This window comes from Natrix helvetica (genome assembly GCF_964273705.1).
Source record: "Natrix helvetica genome assembly, chromosome: 8".
NCBI lineage: Eukaryota > Metazoa > Chordata > Lepidosauria > Squamata > Natricidae > Natrix > Natrix helvetica.
The window spans coordinates 6,050,661-6,070,709 of record NC_138559.1 but is presented as its reverse complement, the minus strand read 5'-3'; the positions used below and the strand labels follow the sequence as shown (position 1 = coordinate 6,070,709).

Here is a 20,049-nt window from a genome sequence, read left to right as displayed (position 1 = left end):
GGTCTTCTAGAACCTTCTCCTGAGATTGGATAGTGAGTGGCCTGCCTCTTACCTGTAAGGTCAACAGCGGCTTGCAAAGGAAACACCTCTTTTCTAGATTAATTTATTCTATTAGCTGCAAACTCTTTGTCATTGCAATCTCAGCTCACATACAAGCTGTATGCAATTTGATTGTGTACTTTGGGGTGAGAGAGAGAGAGAGAATGAGAGAGAAAGAGAGAGGGAGATGAGAAAGAGATGAGGGAGAGAGATGAGAGAAAGAGAGAGGGAGAGGAGAGGAGAGAAAGAAAAAAGAAAGACAAAGATGAGAGAGAGATTAGAGAATGAGAGAGATAGAAGGAGATGCGAGAGAGGGAGAGAAAGAGAGAGATGAGAGAGAGACACAAAGAATGAGGAGAGAATGAGAGAGATGAGAGAGAGAGAAAGAGAGAGGGAGATAGGAGAGAAAAAAGTGAGATGAGAATGAGATGAGAAAGGGAGGTGAGAGGAAGATAAAGAGAGACAGAGAGATGTGAGGGGGAGATGAAAGAGAGAGACAGAGAGAGATGAGAGAGAGGGAGAAAGTGAGAGGGAGATGAGAGAGAAAAAGAGAGACGAGAGACAGATGGGAGAGAGGGAGAAAGAAAGAGGGAGAAAGAGAGAGGGAGATGAGAGGGAGAGAAAAAGAGAGATGAGAAAGAGAAAGAGAGGTAGATGAGAGAGAAATGAGAGACTGAGATGAGAGAGAGAAAGAGAGACAGAGAGATGAGAGAGAGGGAGAAAGAAAGAGGGAGATGAGAGAGAGAGAAAAGAGAGGGAGGGGGACTTATCTGAAAGAAACTTGTCCTAGAAATATTGGAATTTGTATTATGGTTCAGTGTTACATGGGTAATTTTTACATTCCCAACTCCACCATTGGTTAATTGTTCTAACAGGCAGGAAGTTTCTCCTTAGTACTAAGTTGCTTCTCTCCTTAATTAGTTTCCATCCATTGTTTCTTGTCCTGCTCTCAGGTGCTTTGGAAAATAAGTTGACCCCACCTCTTCTTTGGGGCAGCCCCTCCAATACTGGAAGACTGCTATCATGTCTCCACATAGTCCTTCTTTTCCCTAAACTGGCCCAGCCCAAATCCTGCAGCCATTCTTCATATGGTTTAATTTTTCAATTGCTTCAGAACAATGCCTGGTTTTTTTGTTTTTTAAAAGAAAGCAAACAGCTAGGTTGGATCATCAAACCATCAATGCTAAAGGAACCTCATTAGCACCAGTGAGGATCTCTGGGTTTCAAAGGCTGGGAATTGGCCCTGAAAGCTGGCCAAGACTGAACAGCTAAGCAGGGATAAAAATAAACACAGCTTCCAGCAGAGTGGGGGAAAAAGAAGATGCAGAAGATAACTCTTTGCAAAATCCCACCAAAGTGCTTCCCATAAGAAACAGGGAGAAAGGCGATTTTGGGAATCTATGCCAGGCAAGTCTACTAGACATAGGTAAAGAATGACTAGTACATATGTGCTACTTGTTCCCGACTCTAGGGGGTGGTGCTCATCTCCGTCTCAAAGCCGAAGAGCCAGCACTGTCCGAAGACGTCTCCGTGGTCATGTGGCAAGCATGACTAAACACCAAAGGCGCACAGAACGCTGTTACCTTCCCACCAAAGGTGCTCCCTATTTTTTCTACTTGCATTTTTTACGTGCTTTCAAACTGCTAGGTTGGCAAAAGTTGGGACAAGAAACAGGAGCTCACTCTGTTATGTGGCATTAGGGATTCAAACCGCCAAACTGCCGACCTTTCTGATTGACAAGCTCAGCATCTTAGCCACTGAGCCACCGCATTCCTACTAGATATACAGATATAAATACAGTCATTGGGCTGCAGATATGCATACAGTCACTAGATGGCGGCAGAGAAGCAGGGAGAAAAACCCATTCTTTCCTGCCATCTAATGGTCTTCTGGATTATTGCAGCCCAGATTGGATAGCTACAGGTAGACCTCGGTTTACCACACTTCATTGAATGACTGTTCAAAGCAGTGGTGGGTTCCGGATCTCCCGTTGGGTGTCTGCTACATGAACGCTTGCAGCGCAGCATGTGTACTTACCACCCGCGATGCTCCAGCTGCTCGGTGGAGCGTCGTGCAGGCACCGTACGCTCCGTGCGGGGAAGCCCCGAAAACCTCAAATACTGGTAAGGAGCACAGGCGGGCGAGCCCTCAGAAGCACCGTACTGGAACAGAACCTGGTGCTCCCGGCAGGCACTGGTATGCCCATACCGGTGCGTACCGGTTGTAACCCGCCACTGGTTCAAAGTGACAACAGCGCCGAAAAAAGTGACTTAGGACCCTTTTTTCACGGTTACGACCTTTGCAGTACTCCTATGATTGTGTGATCAAAATTCAGATGCTCGGCAACTGGTTCATACTTATGACCGTCGCTGTGTTCCAAGGTCATGTGATCCCCTTGTGTGACCTGATGAACAAAGTTGATGGGGAAGCCAGATTCACTGAACAACTGGGTTAGTAACTTATCAACTGCGGTGATTCACTTAACAACGGTGGCAAGAAAGGTTATAAAATGGGGGGGATTTTCTTAGCTCACTTAACAAATGTCTCACTCAACAACAGAATTTGTGGGGCTCAATTGCGGTTCGTAAATCGAGGACTACTTGTATTGTGATAAGATTCCTGGGACATTAAATCTAACGAAAAGAAGAACTAGGGGGTGACATAATAGCAATCTTCCACTATTTGAGGATTAAATGGCATATAATATTTTAGAAGAATAGAACAGAACAGAATAAAATAGCAGAGTTGGAAGGGACCTTGGAGGTCTTCTAGTCCAACCCCCTATTTAGGCAGGAGACCCTACACCACTTCAGACAAAGCGTTATCCAACATCTTCTTAAAAACTTCCAGTGTTGGGGCATTCACAACTTCTAGAGGCAACTTCTGTTCCACTGATTAATTGTTCTGACTGTCAGGAAATTTCTCCTCAGTTCTAAGTTCCTTCTCTCCTTGATCAGTTTCCACCCATTGCTTCTTGTTCTGCCCTCAGGTGCTTTGGAGAATAGTTTGACTCCCTCTTCTTTGTGGCAGCCCCTGAGATATTGGAAGACTACTATCATGTCTCCCCTAGTCCTTCTTTCTCTTAAGCTAAACATACCCAGTTCCTGCAACCGTTCTTCCTATGTTTTAGTCTCCAGTCCCCTCATCATCTTTGTTGCTCTTCTCTGCACTCTTTCTAGAATCTCCACATCTTTTTTACATCGTTGGCGACCAAAACTGAATGCAGTATTCCAAGTGTGGCCTTACCAAGGCCTTATAAAGTGGTATTAACACTTCACAGGATCTTGATTCTATCCCTCTGTTTATGTAGCCTAGAACTGTGTTGGCTTTTTTGGCAGCTGCTGCACATGGTTGGTGTGATGTAGCAAGATTTAGCAGCATCTAAGCATCTAAGACAAGATGTAGCAGCAATCCAAGAAGTCACAATGCCTCCCACAAACTTGGTGGAGAAATGCCTTGATGGAAACCGATCAAATACACGCATCCTGGCAAATATCGCTAATCTAACTTTGTATTTTGAGTATTCAAACCATATGGATTGTCTCTCTGCTTGTTAGCACAGCCTTGCAAGCAGCCAAGTCCTCCCGTTCTACTATTTGGAGAGGAGGAGGGAAGCGAAGGGAGCATCGCTTCGCCTGAAGCCCCTGGCAGGGATCTGGCAAAGGCAAACTTGGAAACAGCTTTTCTCTATCTTGCGTTTTGCCTTCTTGGGTAGCAGGAAGCCTTCACTCGTTTGTCACAAGCTCAATGGAGGCCCTGGGAAATGAAGAGCCAGGTGTAGCAGGACATCTCTAAGTAGCTCTGTGTTGTTGCTACAAGAGGTGGCCAAGGGGGTCGACTCCCTTGTAAGAGGTGGATCCTCCATGTACAGGGGCAGTTCACTGCAAACAAAGGGGGGAGGGAAATATGGAACAATTAACCAGCGTAACTGCTTGCTCCCAGGAGTTGTGGGTGCAACATGTGGAAGTTTTGAAGAAGAGACTGAGCAGTCACTTGACTGAAATGGTGTAGCATTTCCTGCTTGAGCAGGGGGTTGGACTAGAAGACCTCCAAGGTCCCTTCCAACTCTGCTATTCTATTATAAAGAAGAGCTGCTAATCTTCTCAATCACGGACACGTGTTTCCTTCTTTCCTGGGTTATCTGATCTGGTTCTTAGTCAGTTGAGCTAGACATAACCTACGCTTTCTCAACCTTGGCAACTTGAAGCATGGGTAGATTTCCCAAGATTGAGAAATAGGAAAGAAAACCGGATATGTTGCTTGATAAACCTGAACTCCCTCTCCCTCCCTCCCTTCCTCTCCCCGTCCCTCCCTCCCTCCCTCTCTCTCTCCCCCTCTCCCCTCTCCGCTCTATCACTCCCTCCCTCCCTCCCTTCCTCTCCCCGTCCCTCCCTCCCTCCCTCTCTCTCTCCCCCTCTCCCCTCTCCGCTCTATCACTCCCTCCCTTCCTCTCCCCGTCCCTCCCTCCCTCTCTCCCTCCCTCTCCCCTCTCTCACTCCCTTCCTCCCTCTAGTGGGATTCAAAAAATTTAGCAGCTGGATCTCAGCCTGGTTGCTGGGTGGGCGTGGCCATGGTGGGCGTGACTTACTCAGCCTCCTGCATCACAGCGAGGGGGGGCGTTTTTGCCCTCCCCGGGCTCCAGGGCCTTTCTTTGAGCCTCTGGGAGGGTGAAAGCTGCTTCCCCTGGGCTCTGAAGGCCTTCCAGAGCCTGGAAACAGGCCTGTTTCCAGACTTCCGGAACCTGCAGTAGGCCCCGTTTTCCCCCCTACCCAAGCCTCCGCGTGGGCCCTGCACTTACCTGGCATGATGAACAGGCCACGTGGAGACTCCTGGAAGGGGAGGGGCGGGCGGGACCAGCCGATCCTTGCAACTACTGATTGGTCCGAACCAGTCTGAACCGGCTGAATCCCACCCGAGTATACATAATACTATAACTATAATGACTCTAAGTTTGTTGCTTGTATCTTTACATTGTTTTATTTAGTTTCCTAGAACATGGATTGCTTATTTAGTATCCTGTGATTACCACTAAGTGTTGCATCTTATGATTTAGGATGAATGTATTTCAATGATGCCTATGATCATGACTGATCACTTATAGCTTTTATCTACACTGAGAGCACATGCACCAAAGGCAAATTCCTTGGCTGTCCAATTAATTTATATTGTTTTGATTTATTTGTTTTCCCTTGGGTCCATTCTCCTGTTTCGTCTGGTGACAAGAAGATGCTGCAAAGAACTGAAATTCCATTCTGGCACTCTGAAAATTGGTTCCTGCCGTAGGCTTTGGGGCCTCTGAGGCCGCCAAGTGGTACTACTCGTGGGCTCTCAGGCGTATCTTGTGTGGGAAGCTCCTTCTGGCCTTTCCTTTATCAAAAGCCAGCACTGAAGCCAAAGGTGTCTATTTACAATCAACCCACCCCTCTCCGAAATTCAAATACCAACTTGTAAAGTCAACCCTTCTGTAAATCTAATCCAACAATGGTCTCTCACAATCTGTCTCTTTCTCGCTCTCTCTTTTTTTCCCTTCCAGATAACACAGACAGCCCCACAACTTCTGCAAGCGGGCGGGTGTGTGTGTGTGTGTACAAGATGAGCAGCATCGCACATCTGCTGTTTTTGACCCGCAATATGCAGCTCCCAGTCCACAGCTGTTGACTGGGGACTGAGAAGATCTGTTTCTTCCATTGCTTTCAAGGTATGCCAAGGCTGCTGCAGTGGTTGGCTTAAAATAATGCGTTTCCCAGGGCTGGAAACGCTTTCCCCTTCCCAGCTGTTTGTCCTATTCATTCCCCTCCCCCAATGTTGCATCTGAAGCCAAATCCCTGATCAACTTAGATCCTGCGCAGAGGAGTGCCAAAGACAAATTCACAGGGGTGTCAAATTAGAAATGCACAATGGCAGTTGGGCTACAGGCGATGGAGCAGTTTTTTCTCAACCTCGGCAACTTTAAAGTTATGCGGACTCCAACTCCCAGAATTCCCCAGTGCTGTATGTGGGCTGGGGAATTCTGGGAACTGAAGTCAGAATAACAGTATAACAGAGTTGGAAGGGACCTTGGAGATCTTCATCCGTCTGCTCAGACAGGAGACCCTCTAACATTTCAGACAAATGGCTTCTTAAAGTGTCTTCTTAAAAACTTCCAGTGTTGGAGCACCTGCAACTTCTGGTGGCAAGCTGTTCCACTGAATAATTGACCTCACTGTTAGGACGTTTCCCCTTAGTTCTAGGTTGCTTCTCTCCTTGATTAGTTTCCATCCATTGTTTCTTGTCCTGCCTTCAGCTGCTTTGGAGAATAGGATGACACCCCGCCCCCCTCTTCTTCGTGGCATCCTCTCAAATATTGGAAGACTGCTATCATGTCACTTCCTTTCATTAAATTGTTGTTGTTGTTATTTGCAAAGTCATGTCCAACCCACCATGACCCCATGGACAATGTTCCTCCAGGCCTTCCTGTCCTCTACCATCCTCTGGAGTCCATTTAAACTCACGCCCGGTGCTTCAGTGACTCCATCCAGCCACCTCCTTGTCTGTCGTCCCCTTCTTCTTTTGCCCTCTATTGAGTCATCGAAGCAGTCGGCATGAGCTTAAACGGACTCCAGAGGATGGTAGAGGACAGGAAGGCCTGGAGGAACATTGTCCATGGGCTCGGGATGGGTTGGACACGACTTCGCAACCCACAACAACAAAAAACCTCCAGATGTGGCCAGATGACAACAGATCATGCTCCATTCTTATAACAACAATGACTTATGAGATAGGTAATACTGAGGGATCAGTACAATCTAGTAGAAACCTGAAAGTCAAGTTCACTTCAGTCAGGTCATGATAGGGACAACTCCAGCAGCTTCACAACTCACTGAGGTCCCTGCCCTACATAAATAAGTAAACGTGCCTTTGAGTCAGGGTTGACTTCTGACAACTGCCAAGTCTGCTTGATCTCAAAAACCCGAGAACAGTCAGACCTGGTTAATGCTTGGATGGGCGACCACCAGATCGCCTCAGAACTTTAGACTCGATGTGCAGGAGATCTTGCCGGAAAGGTGGCCACAGCAAAACCATAAGTGTACTCTCGCCAAGAAAATGTAAGAGGTGTTCATGAGGTCGGAAGGGACTCAGGTCGACTTGAGATTGTACGCTGTTAGTCTACATCAGGGGTATCAACCTCAAGGCCCAGGGGCCGGATCCGGCTCATGGGGTGCTTAGATCTGGCCCATGAGGCCACCCTGGAAAAAGCAAAGGATTGGCCCAGGGTGCCTCTGCCACTGGAAACGGAGCTTGGGAGGACCAAACACGACCCTTCCAAGCTCCGTTTTCATAGGCAGAGGGTTGCAGGAGGCCATCGCAGCTGAAAATGGAGCTCAGGAGGGACTGCCATCTTGTTTTTCTTAAAATCTTAAAATTGCCAAGGTTAGAGACTCCTAATCTGGACTGATTAGGGGTCTCTAACCTTGGCAATTTTAAGATTTGTGGACTTCAACTCCCAGAACTCAGAGGGTTGAAGTCCACAAGTCTTAAAGTTTCCAAGGTTGAAGACCCTGGGTCCAGATGGAAGATTATTGGAGTGGGACGGGGATGTTAGGTTTGGAGAATTTTAGCCACACCTGGGCAGAAAAATAGAGGGGGGGTCTCTTTTCTGGGGATGATGGATTGTAAAGCTTTCCTTAGATTCATCTCCCATAAGTCAGCCTGTCGTTCCTTGATGTCGCACCTGCTGCTCATTGCTTTCTAACTCCCCTTCTTGTCTCCTACGAAAACGCAGCTTGGAGCTACAACGATCCTTTTGAGACGAAGTTATGGAATAATTGACACTCAAGGAATACTAGCTTTTGTCAAGCGAGTACGGGATAATTTGTGCAGCCACAAACTTCTGCGAAGGCAGAAATCATTCTCGTTCAGAAGAAAAGGGGGGGGGGGAGAAGAACAAAAGGCCTGTACAAATCTGGGAGGGGAAGGGGGATTTGTCAACAGCGGCTCCCTCGGCGCTGTTGAAAAGGGACTTGGCACCTTCAACAGGAATGGTTTTGTCTTGGCGTAAAAAAATGACTGGTATGATAGCAGAAACAAATGAGATCTTTTTTCACCCTGAAAGGCATTTAATGTGATCGGTCAGGTCATAAATTCCTGAACTGAATGCTCTTTTTTTTTAAAAAAAAAAAATCTGTTGCTCTCTGCTTTGGGAATGGAGGGAATGAAGAGGAGAAGGGAAGACAAATGAATTTTTCAAGATAATATAAGGAGCACACAGTAAACACTTAACACTATACGTTGGTGCAAATCAGATGCAGCACAGCTTAACCTGCTTCCTTCCTTCTTGGGGTGATTCAAGGCGCAGTTGAAACACCATAAGGTAAAGGTTCCCCTTGCACAAATGTGCTAATATTTCCCGACTCTAGGGGGCGGTGCTCATCTTGGTTTCTAAGCCGAAGAACCAGCATGGTCCGAAGTGGTTAAGACGCTGAGCTTGTCGATCAGAATGGTTGGCAGTTCAGCAGTTCGAATCCCTAGTGCCACGTAACAGTGTGAATTCCCATTACTTGTCCCAGCTTCTGCCAACCTAGCAGTCTGAAAGCATGTAAAGGCAAGTAGAAAAATAGGGAATTCTCACCTTTGGTGGGAAGATAACAGTGTTCCATGCACCTTCGGCATTTAGTCATGCCGGCCACATGACCATGGAGACATCTTCGGACAGTGCCGACTCTTCGGCTTTGAAACGGAGATGAGCACCCCCCCCCCCTAGAGTCGGGAACGACTAGCACATATGCGTGAGGGAAACCTTTACCTTTACCTATAACCTTAAACATCTGGCTTTCCCCCCCCCCAAGGACTGGGAGATTAGATGATTCGTGCCATTCCTTGTTTTCTTTTTAATGTTTGTCATTTTGAATGATTTTTATAGGTTTTAAACTGATTTTATATGCCATTTATTGTTTTGATTGGGAGTCCTCCAGAGTCGATTGAAAAAAATGGGCAGCTGTTACCAATATTTTAAGAGAACAAATGTGCTTCCTCTGTAGCATCACCTGCCCTCTGGAATGAAATTCGGACGATCCTCACTCTGCTCATGTTCAGAAGCATCATAAGTCTCCTCTCCTCCCAGCCGCTTGGCGAGGGAGAGCGAGACCCTCCACTTCATTGTGCTTGCCATCTTTTTATCTTTTATGCTTTATTGATTTTAGGATAATTTATGTCTTATGAACCACCCAAAGTGGTTGAGAGTCAGGTGGCATGCAAGCTATAATAAATTATTATTTAATTATCCGTCCATCCATCTGCCCACACACCCATCTGGCTGCCACTGCTTTTAAATCCAGCTTTCCCACCCACTGGACGGCTCGAGTGATTTAGAAATAAAAGGTGAAATCCTTTAGTACATGCTATGTGGATGCACAACAAACAGGAGCATGGGATGGTGTCCCCCCAAAATTAAAGATGGCTCTTGCCCCGAATCCAGAGGTGGGTTCCTACCGGTTCAGCTGAATAGGTAGTAACTTAGCTGGACACGTGACCATACTGGTTCTATCCGGGTGCCACCATCTTTATTTTCTCTTCTGCACATGCGCAGAACAATCTTCATTGAAAAAAAATGCATTTCCCACCTTTTTTAATGGTGTGCGCATGCCAGTCCCAGAGATGGCCCAGAGATGGCCCAGTTTGCGCAAAAATGGAGGCGTTTTGCCTTCCCCCAGCCTCCAGAAGCACTCTGCAGGCTTCAGCAGGGCTGGGGGAAGAGAAAAATGCAGTTTTTGCAAAAACGGGCCATTTTCCACAAAAACTGAGGCATTTTTGTCTTCTTCCGGCCTCCAGAAGCACTCTGTGGGCTTAAGCAGGGCTGGGGGAAGGGGAAAATGCCCCCATTTTTACGAAAAACAGGCCTATAGATCCACCTATGACCCCTACATGGCCCATGGGAGTCTGACAAAAGCCAATAGAATATATGCCTTTGCACAGGAACAGGAAGCTCAAGGGCAAGGCCCAAAGGGTATAAATAACCCTCACTCTTCACCTGTTCAGCTGCCTAGGACTTCAAACGGATGTGGTTCTAGTTCATCATTCAACCATCTTTCCAATCAGCCTCCATGTTTCCATTTTGCCTCCAGTGCCTTTTCCCAGCGTGGAACGGAACCAGATGAATATTTCCTCCCACAGAAGTATGTCCCAGCCTTCCTCTTCAAAATTGACAAAATACAGGACAAGGGAAAGAAAGATAAATCCACAACTGATGAGGGATACTTAGGTTACAGAGGAGAGTGGGCGTTTTAAATGTTTTAAAACATTTCAAAAAAACTCAGCGACCAACCTTCTCCACGGGGGGTGGGAAAAAAGGACATTTTCCAGGAGCCTGGTGAAAAAGAACTCATCGGAATAAAACACGATGCAATGCCACCCCTTTAATTTGGCTTGATGGCATGATACCCGGGCAGTTCCGACGGGCTACATCGTCTCAGAGAGGTAGCTCAGAGGAAATTTCTGATATATTTTATGATGGCTACAATAGGATCCTCGAAGTCTAGGCTCTGTTTAGAAGAATAGAAGAGGATGAGGTAACAGAAGAGAGTACGGGTGTCAGGCCTGCAGCCATTTTTTCTTTTGGATCTTTGGCCTGCCACACTTTCTATTATTCTACTATGCCTTTTTCTATTGTGGGAAAATGGATGGGGGGATTGTACAGAGTTAGATGCTATGTAGCCATAACAAAATTCTTTCTAGAAAGCCAAGGTCATTCTTTGTCTCTGCACCTGACCAGAACTGGATGAGTGGAACTGACAGCATGGCAATTGGAGATTGGACCATGGGATGGACTTGTGGGTGTGGGGGGCAAGATCTTGAACTTTCAACTGGGTGGGGAAAACTGGAAAGCTTTCAGATTCGGGTTTTCCCAGATGTCCCAATATGGCTCTCTTAATAAATTGGTACTTTGAGCAATACTTGCCTTGGACTCCGGTTTACTTTTGGATGCTATTTGGAACCCTGACATTAACCCAAATCTCCATTAAAATACTTCAACATCTATCCCGACCTTTGGGATGCTGTTCGGGGTCTTGAGCCCCAGCACTGAGCCGATCCCTGGTGGCATAGAGACCCCAGGGAAGATGGAGGAAGAGGACAACAGTTATATGAGAGAAAGAAAGAGGTAGGTTTTCCTGCAAAATGTTTATGGATGAAAATCTGTCATATGCTTATTAATATCAGTCACCTTTATGCTGTAGTATGTACAAAGTATACATTTCCCCAGCACATACGAAATAGATGATTATTTGTCATGTTTAATAATGGGCAATATTTCAGGTTTCATTCCGTCTTTTACTAAGACGCCATCAAATAATTCAAAATTGATTTGGCAGAAATATGCCAAACTTAAAAAGAAAAGTCCAGTGTCAACCAAATTGTCCACCTAACCCATCCCCAGCTTCCATTACCATGAGACCACCAGTCACAGAGAAGATTGTCCCACCACCTACGAGTTGGAGTTGCTGCAGACTCTCAGCCTGGAAAATTCTGTGGCCAAGATATGTAACTCTACTCTTAAGTTACGGTTGCTTCTGGCAGATGATTGTGTTTGAGAACTTTAAATCATGTTTAAGGGATGTTTGGATTCCCTGATAGCTCACCAATCATTTTTCAGGAACTAGTTTTAGCCTCAAGGACGAGCTTTTTAGAAATACAGCTTTGTCCATTGTCTTCAACCTCCCACCATGTCTTGGAGATCTGGGATTCATTCACACGGAAGAACACTGAGTTGTTAACTGCCTACAAGTTGTGAGTGTGATTTTACAACTTCAATAGAATCTCTGGAGTGATGAGGAAGAACCTCACAGGTGTAAGCGGAGATGAATATTAGAGTGTCCTTTTGGTGAGTAGAGTAGAGTAGAGTAAACCAGAACACTTTATTGGTCAAGTGTGATTGGACCAGAGGTGAGTTCTGGTTGCTGCTATTGCCAATTTGCTCAGGGATGCGCTGTGTTCGCGCATGCAGAGCATGAAAAAAAACAAGATGGCGGTGCCTACAGCACCACCGATAAAACTGGTTTGGGGGCCTGGCAGGCCGAGTTACTACCTACTCAGCCGAACTGGGCTGAACTGGAAGGAACCTACTTCTGGATTGGATGCACAAGGAATTTGTCTCCCATTCTTAAGTTCTCACGATACATACGAAAGTAATATAATCATAAGTTACCAACAAGAGAAGGTAATAGAAAAGATGAGAAGGAAAATAGTAACACAGCCATACTACATAGGTAAATCTACTTAGACGTAAGACAGTACTGTGATAATTTGGTGCTCAGTAGAGTGCTGGCACGGGGGGGAGGGGGAGGGAAATACCTCTGGGTCTGGTTGTTTTGGCACACAAACTAGACAGTTACAGAAGTACAAATGGCAGACTCAATCATTCCTCTGTATGCATTCACTTAGGAAAAGAAAGGTTTGAAAGTCAAATGGCAAGGCAGATACGTTGTCAGCTGTGTGCTTAAAGAGGAAGAAGGATGAGGAGCAACCGTTATCTAGCCATGGAGGACAACAGCAGTTCTCAATTGCCAGGAGGGAGGGAGGAGACCAGGAGAACTAAGCCTGGAACTCAAAATACCTAGTTGATATGCACCAGTGGAATTATCTGACCAGGTCTAATGATGAGGTCTATTCTTAGAAGTTCTAAAGAAAGCAATTCTTCAGAAAGGGGAGCTGGATAGGCAGCCTTTTGAAGTCACTCACCACCAAGAGTCAAGAGCGTTTGGTCACTTTCCCAGCTTCTGCTGTTTGCTCACAGCTCCTCATTCCTTCGTCCTGCTGTAGGGCAGTGTTTTTCAACCTTGGCAACTTGAAGATGTCTGGACTTCAACTCCCAGAATTCCCCAGCCAGCGAATGCTGGCTGGGGAATTCTGGGAGTTGAAGTCCGGACATCTTCAAGTTGCCAAGGTTGAAAAACACTGCTGTAGGGTATCTTACCAATTTCTTCCTCCACCAAAGGTTGCGTTATCGGCATGGTGGGATGAAACTAGTTTAACAACTGGCTCGGTGAGTGCGCGCGCGCAGCATTCAAAAAACAACCTTTTAAAGCTTCAAAACATACCTTCTATGTCAGCACCTGTGAGCAAAACAGCTGGCGCACGGCAATCCCCTATGCCACATGAATCAGCTGAGCTAAATATAGGACAGGGAAGCGCAGGGGAGGGGGGAGGAGCCAAATGCTCACCAGAACTACCGGTTCGTCCGAACGGGCTGAATCCCAACCCTGGGTGCTCTCTCTGGGGTGTTCTCAAAGCAAGAGCAGTGGGAGGCCTAGCGGTGAAAAATATAACTGCCCAGATTGATGTTATGAAAACTCCCAGAGTTCTTTTCGATTGTGGATCTGCTCAGATCCTTCGTTCCGTTCCTACTTCATTACGCTCCCTGGGCCTCCCTTGTTCTTACCTCATGGTCAAGAGCAGACAGTGTCTTCCGCTGGTTTTCGGCTGGCTCCTTCTCCAGCTTCTGGCTCTTCTGCAGAGCCTGCTTCAAGCAGGCCGGCCTCATGAGTGGCAGGAGGTCGCAAAGCTGCTGCAGCTGTGGAGAAAAGAGGTGCTTACAGGTGCAACTACCACAAGCGCACACAAACAAAACAAGGATCCTGGAGACTAGAGCTCTTCAAATATCCCCAAAATCTCCTTTGACCACCTCTCTGCCACTAAAAGACATATAATTGTTTCCTAAATCCAGCAGTGGTATTCAACCGGATTGGACTGATTCAGATAAACCGATAGCGGAAATCTTGAGTAGTTTGGAGAACCGGCAAATATCACCTCTGCCTGGCCCTGCCCTCCCACACTCACCATTCCCTATCCTATATTCCCTTGTTTTTTTTAAAGAGTTTTATTGTTTTTTAGTTACAAACATAAGCATTCCATCTTCCCTTAAGCAAAGTGTGTCGTCTGGGTACAAACGTCTCTGTGCCACATCGTTCCTCCTTTGCCACATCTTCCACATTCATATTAACATTATTTCCCTAAGTTTAGTATTATAATATATTGAGCCTTTAAATGCTATGGAACTCTCCATTTTTCTTCTTAATATCTTCTAGCAATAATATCATATCAACATTAAACATCATTATTCTCCTCATACACATCCTTTTTTTATCTTATTTATATCTCTATCTAAGTGTATCATCTACTTATTTTTTTGCTTTCTTCATTTGCAAACTCCTTTTTTTCCTTCCAACCATTGGTAAAATACTTCCCAAATCATATAATATTCAGTTTGCTCTGTCTCCTTAATTGCTAATGTTAATCTGTTCGTTTCTGCACATTCTAATATTTTCCTTATCCCCTTCTCATCGATAGGGATCTCCACACTTTTCTAATGTTGTGCAAATACATTCTAGCTGCGGTTAATACTCGAATGATTAAATATACATTCTCTTGTGCAGCAGAGCAGATCACCGCGTCTCCGCTGAGCTAAAACACAGCTCAGCTCACCAGCACTGACACCAAGGGCGGTCTTTGAGTGCTGCGCATGCTCGCGAAGCGCACTCTCATAGAACTGGTAGGAAAAGATTCGATATCTCACGACTGCCTAAATCCCAGTAAACTCCTTTTGAGAGAGCTGATTTAGGATCTGCTTCCAACCAAATAATGTGAGGTGGACCTCAATGTGTAGCATTGCCAACAGATTCAAAGTCTTAACACCGAGTTGGATCGTGCACTATGACCCACAATGCGAAGCCTTCTCATTTAGCTGCCCCAACTCCTGGACGCTTTTTAATAAAATCTGTTAGCAGGCAAACTAAATATTCTTGTATTCCACAGTACTATTAATATTTATGTAGTTCATGGTCCTCTGAGGAAGTGAAATGTAGCTTGCAAAAATAAATGTTGTGCCCTTTAATAAAACTTGCTAGTTGGAAATGATCCTACTAGACTTTTTCTGGTTTTTGGCCACCATAGAGTAAAACTACACACCTACAATGTCTATAATAAATGGAAAGATAGGTCTGAAAGAGATGTTTTGGTCAAGTGTCCCCTTCTTTATATATTAGTTTGCTGTGTGCAAGAGCCAGGGTGGACATCTATGGCCCCTTTACGACCTGTGGACTTCAACTCCCAGAATCCTTGAGCCAGAACAATAGAGTTGGAAGGGATCTTGGAGGTCTCCTAGTTCAACTCTTGCTAAACCCTATATCATATTTGACAAATGGCTGTCCAATCTCTTCTTAAAAACCTCCAGTGATGGAGCACCCACAACTTCAGGCAAGCCTGATTAAGTGTTCTCGCTGCCAGGAAATTACTTCTAGGTTGCTACTCTCCTTGATTAGTTTCCATCCATTGCTTCTTCTCCTGCCTTCAGGTGCTTTTGAGAATGTCCAACTTCTCCTTCTTTCTTCCTTCCCTGTCATTTTCAAGGCTGTTTAATCCATCCCAGCCAAAACAAGACTGAAAGCATTCTTTATTCACAACTAGCTGATAACACGGCATTGCCCCGGTATTTATTTATCCCAATCCTGTATTAGACAGGAAAAGGAATGAATTACAAGTGGCAACGTAAGTGCAGAGTGGCCTGTCCTCCCTCCTTCCATTAACGTCGCTGCAATTCCTGAAGAGACGATGGCAAGAATGACTTCTCCCTGGGCCCTGATTTCGGCGACAATTAAATTAGTTAAAAGTGTTTTCCCTGTGCCCCCCAGAAGTGTCAAGAACTATGATACCACCGTGTTGAAAATGTCTGGACCAAACATAATTTCTAATGTTGGATTTTCCCCCTTACGAGAGGGAGCCTGTGAAGCCGTTACCATGGCAACTGCATTGCGCTGCTCAGTAGAAGCCATTTTACGGCTGTACAATATAAGCCATTTTAAGGCACAACAGGCTGTATCTTAATAGAACACACACCCTGAAGGGTGTTAGGGGTGTCTTACCCCCACAGTATTTGTTTGCAGAGAGTAAATCATCTGTGTACGAGAGAGAGAGAGAGAGAGAGAGAGAGAGAGAGAGAGGGAGGGAGGGAGGGAGGGAGGGAGAGAGAGAGAGAGAGAGAGAGATTCATCTCTCCTTTCCTTTGACTTGGCTATACTTCTATCTGTTCTTCACTCTTGACTTGAGTGGATCATGAATGTGAGCTCAGCTTCTGAGATATGTCCCTTTGGATGGGACTCACATGTGAAAATCAAGCAGTCCTCCTAGAGAGGGAGAATCAACTGTGGCCGCTTTACAACCTGTGGGCTTCAACTCCCAGAGTTCCAGTATTGGAGGGGCTGCCACAAAGGAGAAGGGGGTCAACCTAATCTTCCGAGGAAGTATTCTGTAAGGGGACTTTTAAATCCAGCATTCCTTCCAAAGAGAGTAGCAAAATTCAACCATGGACACCTCATTTTTCGGCATTCCATAAAAACCTCCAAGCAGTCTTAGCCAGTGGTGAAATTCAAATTTTTTTACTACCGGTTCTGTGGGCGTGGCTTGGTGGGCATGGTGTAGCTTGGTGGGCGTGGCAGGGGAAGGATATTGTAAAATCCCCATTCCCTCCCCATTCCAGAGGAAGGATACTGTAAAATCTCCATTCCCTCCCTACTCTGAGGCCAGCCAGAGGTGGCATTTGCTGGTTCTCCAGACTTCTCAAAATTTCTGTTACCAGCTCTCCAGAACCTGTCAGAACCTGCTGGATTTCACCCCTGGCCTTAGCCCTCCAAGCTGAGCACGGAAGACGAAAGAGTAGAGGCAAGAGGTGGGGACACCTTAGTCTTCCAGTTATAAAACCGAGCAGGGAAATTGATTGTTTCAAACAAGGTGTGAGCCGAGAAGTCTTGTTCAAGTTATGGCTTGCAGGCTAGTCACCCCTTGGCTCTCTTCTTGCTTTGTCTACCCATTTGTTTGCATTTATACAAAGCCCGTGACTCAGGCAGGCTGTCTGACTCTGTGTCTTGTTGTCAAACAGAGTTCAGCAACTTTTGATAGAAAATGCTGAGATGTCACGCTCCCGGAGAAGATAAGAGGCTGTGGCTTACAAGGCAGCACAAATGCAACCATCACTCCACCTTTTTTCTGGGGCTGCGACTCAATTTGTGATCAAAGCAAGGGCGCAGCACACTTGGCTGGCCTACCGGTGAGCTGGATAAGCAGAGCAGGAGACCCCTGCTCCTGCAGCTGGATGACCAGCCGTGAGAAGAATAAAAACCTACTGTCAACTTGTTAAGCGTTACCATGACTATTATCAAGTTGACATTGGAGAGAGGATTCCATGCATGCCTTCAGCCAGTCGGATCTCATGTTTCTACAACCACGTTGGTGAATATGATTTATGACACAGACTGAGGGAGGGGAGAGTTAGGGGTAAAGTGCAAAGACCATTAACCAGAAATCAGTTTCCACAAAAGAACATGCCAAAATGTTGATGCTAACAAATGACGGGATGTCTTTTGAACTTTGTCTCGAGGCTCGTAAATTAATTAGGTCATCTTTTGGAAACTTCACATCTGTGTTCTTGATGGGCAAAAATAATATTGAAGGAACCAGAATCCGGAATGGAGCTGTAAGGAATAGGATGTGAGCTCTTGCAGGTGTTCTAAGACAGGAGTCTCCAACTTTGGCAACTTTAAGCCTGGCGGACTTCCAGAATTCCCCAGCCAGCAAAGACCCCTGTTCTAAGCATTTCATATATATTATTTTTGCAATCTGTTAATAATAATAAATAATAATATTTAATGCTTCTAGACCGCCCCCTCTCCCGCAAGGGACTCGGGGCGGTGTACAGTTCATACAAAATATAACAGGATACAATAAAATTAAATTAAATATGTACAGTTGACAATTGACATGGAGGAGGTTAAAATGTAGTTAAAAGAACTGTACAAAGCAGATATAAAATAAATTCAAACCCCTAAAAACAAATACAGTAAATTAAAAAGCCCCTAAAATAACCAGATATAATACATTTGCCAGGAGGGACAGTTGAATTATGCCAGGCCTGCTAATCGGAACAGGTGGGTCTTCAGTTTTTGCCGGAAGGAGCGGAGGTCAGAAGTGGTTCTAATGTCGGGGGGGAGGTCATTCCAGAGGGTTGGGCCCATCACAGAGAAGGCCCTACTCCTCGGTGTCGCCCGCTGGCATTGCCTAGTGGACGGCACCAGGAGAAGTCCCTCCCTGTGTGAGCGTATTGGCCGCAGGGATGTATGTGGAAGGATGCGATCCCGCAAGTAACTAGGTCCCGTGCCATGGAGCGCTTTAAAGATGGTAATCAGCACCTTGAAACGCACCCGGAAAACCACAGGCAGCCAGTGCAGCTCGCGCAGGAGAGGTGTTACGTGGGAGTACCTCGTACTCCCCATCACAGCCCGCGCGGCTGTGTTCTGAACTAACTGCAGTCTCCGGGCGCGTCCCAAGGGCAGCCCCATGTAGAGAGCGTTGCAGTAATCCAGGCGGGACGTCACCAGCGCATGAGTGACCGTGCGTAGGGCATCCCGGTCCAGTAGGGGGCGCAATTGGCGCACCAGGCGAACCTGGTGGAACGCCCCCCTTGCCACGGCTGCCACATGGTCATCCATTGACAGCCGGGCATCAAGGAGGACGCCCAAATTGCGCGCCCGTTCCACAGGGGGCAGTTGTTCGCCCCCTATGGCCAGCGATGGGATCAGCTGGCTGAACCGAGGTGCCGGTAGCCACAGCCACTCAGTCTTGGAGGGGTTGAGTTTAAGTCTGTTGTCCCCCATCCAGACCCCAACGGCCTCCAAACACCGGGACATCACTTCGACAGCCTCGTTGGGGTGGTTTGGAGTTGAAATATACAGCTGAGTATCATCAGCATAGAGGTGATACTCAACCCCAAAACCACGGATGTTAAATATCTTCTTATGGCAGTGGTCCCCAATCTTTCCAGAATGGTGGACTGGTATTGGGGGTTGGGGGAGATGGCATGTGAGTTGCAGGTGTGTGTGTACAACTCCATTTGCACAAGCAGTGGAGGGTGCGGGCCTGCTGTTATGAAGAACGGTTGCAGGAACTTGGATTTCCAAGCCTAAAAAGGAAACAAGCGAGCAAGTGGAGCGGAGCCAGTTTCAACCCCCAAGGGAGAGGCAGGGGGAGGGGAGGGGGATCAGCAAAGGTCACCGTGAAAGGCAGGCTCTGTTGCTTCCAACGCGCCTGACCTTCTGGAGGAGAGGATGTGGGTTTCCTGCTGAAAGCCCTCCATTTACAGGGCGCTGACCCCCAGAGTCCCAACCTCTCTTGAAGCGGCCTCTTTGTCTCCCAGCGAAGTGGGCATGGGAGCCGGAGTGGAGTGACGTGGGTGCCAGGTCCGGATTCCAGAAGAAGAAGAAAAACCAAAAACGAGCCCCTCGGAAAGCCGATGAGAGGATGAGCCGTATGTTGTCATCTCGGCAGGAGCCTGGGAAACATCCTTCGCTCTTCCTGGCCTCCAGTGGTGGAGACAGCACTATTTCCAGCCTCCCCCCTCAAACAGAAGAGTGGGTTAGAAAGCCCACCCTGCCGTTTACATAGCACAAGTGTGAAGAATTTAAACTGTTGGAGATTAAGGGACTCGCAAGTGAGCTTTGACAGCAACCAAAGTCTTAAAGCCTTAGTAAAACCACACACCTAGAGTACTGCATCCAGTTTTCACCACACTATAAAAAGATATTGAGACTCTAGAAAGTGTGCAGAGAAGAGCAACCAAGATGATGAGGGGACTGGAGGCTAAAACATACGATGAATGGTTGCAGGAATTGGGTATGTCTAGTCTAGTGAAGAGAAGAACGAGTGCAGACAGGATAGCATCTTCCAATATTTAAGGGGCTGCCACAGAGAGGAGGGGGATCAAGCCATTTTCTAAAGTCTTAAAGCCCTAGTAAGACCACCCCTAGAATATTGCATCCAGTTTTGGTCACCACACTATAAAAAATATGTTGAGACTCTAGAAAGAGTGCAGAGAAGAGAAACCAAGAGGATGAGGGGACTGGAGGCTAAAACATATCAAGAACGGTTGCAGGAACTAAGGGTGGCTAGTCTAGTGAAGAGAAGGACCAGGGGAGACATGAGAGTAATCTTCCA

General features: G+C 46.4%; 1 protein-coding gene across 1 annotated transcript in view; it reads right to left on the bottom strand.

The window, feature by feature from the left end:
- The window catches only part of FAM178B (family with sequence similarity 178 member B), a 276,725-nt gene that overhangs the window by 62,025 nt on the left and 194,651 nt on the right, over positions 1-20,049 (bottom strand). The window contains exon 15 of the mRNA XM_081960741.1: positions 13,451-13,582. Coding sequence (XP_081816867.1) covers positions 13,451-13,582 — 132 coding nt within the window. The remainder of the gene's footprint in view (positions 1-13,450; positions 13,583-20,049) is intronic.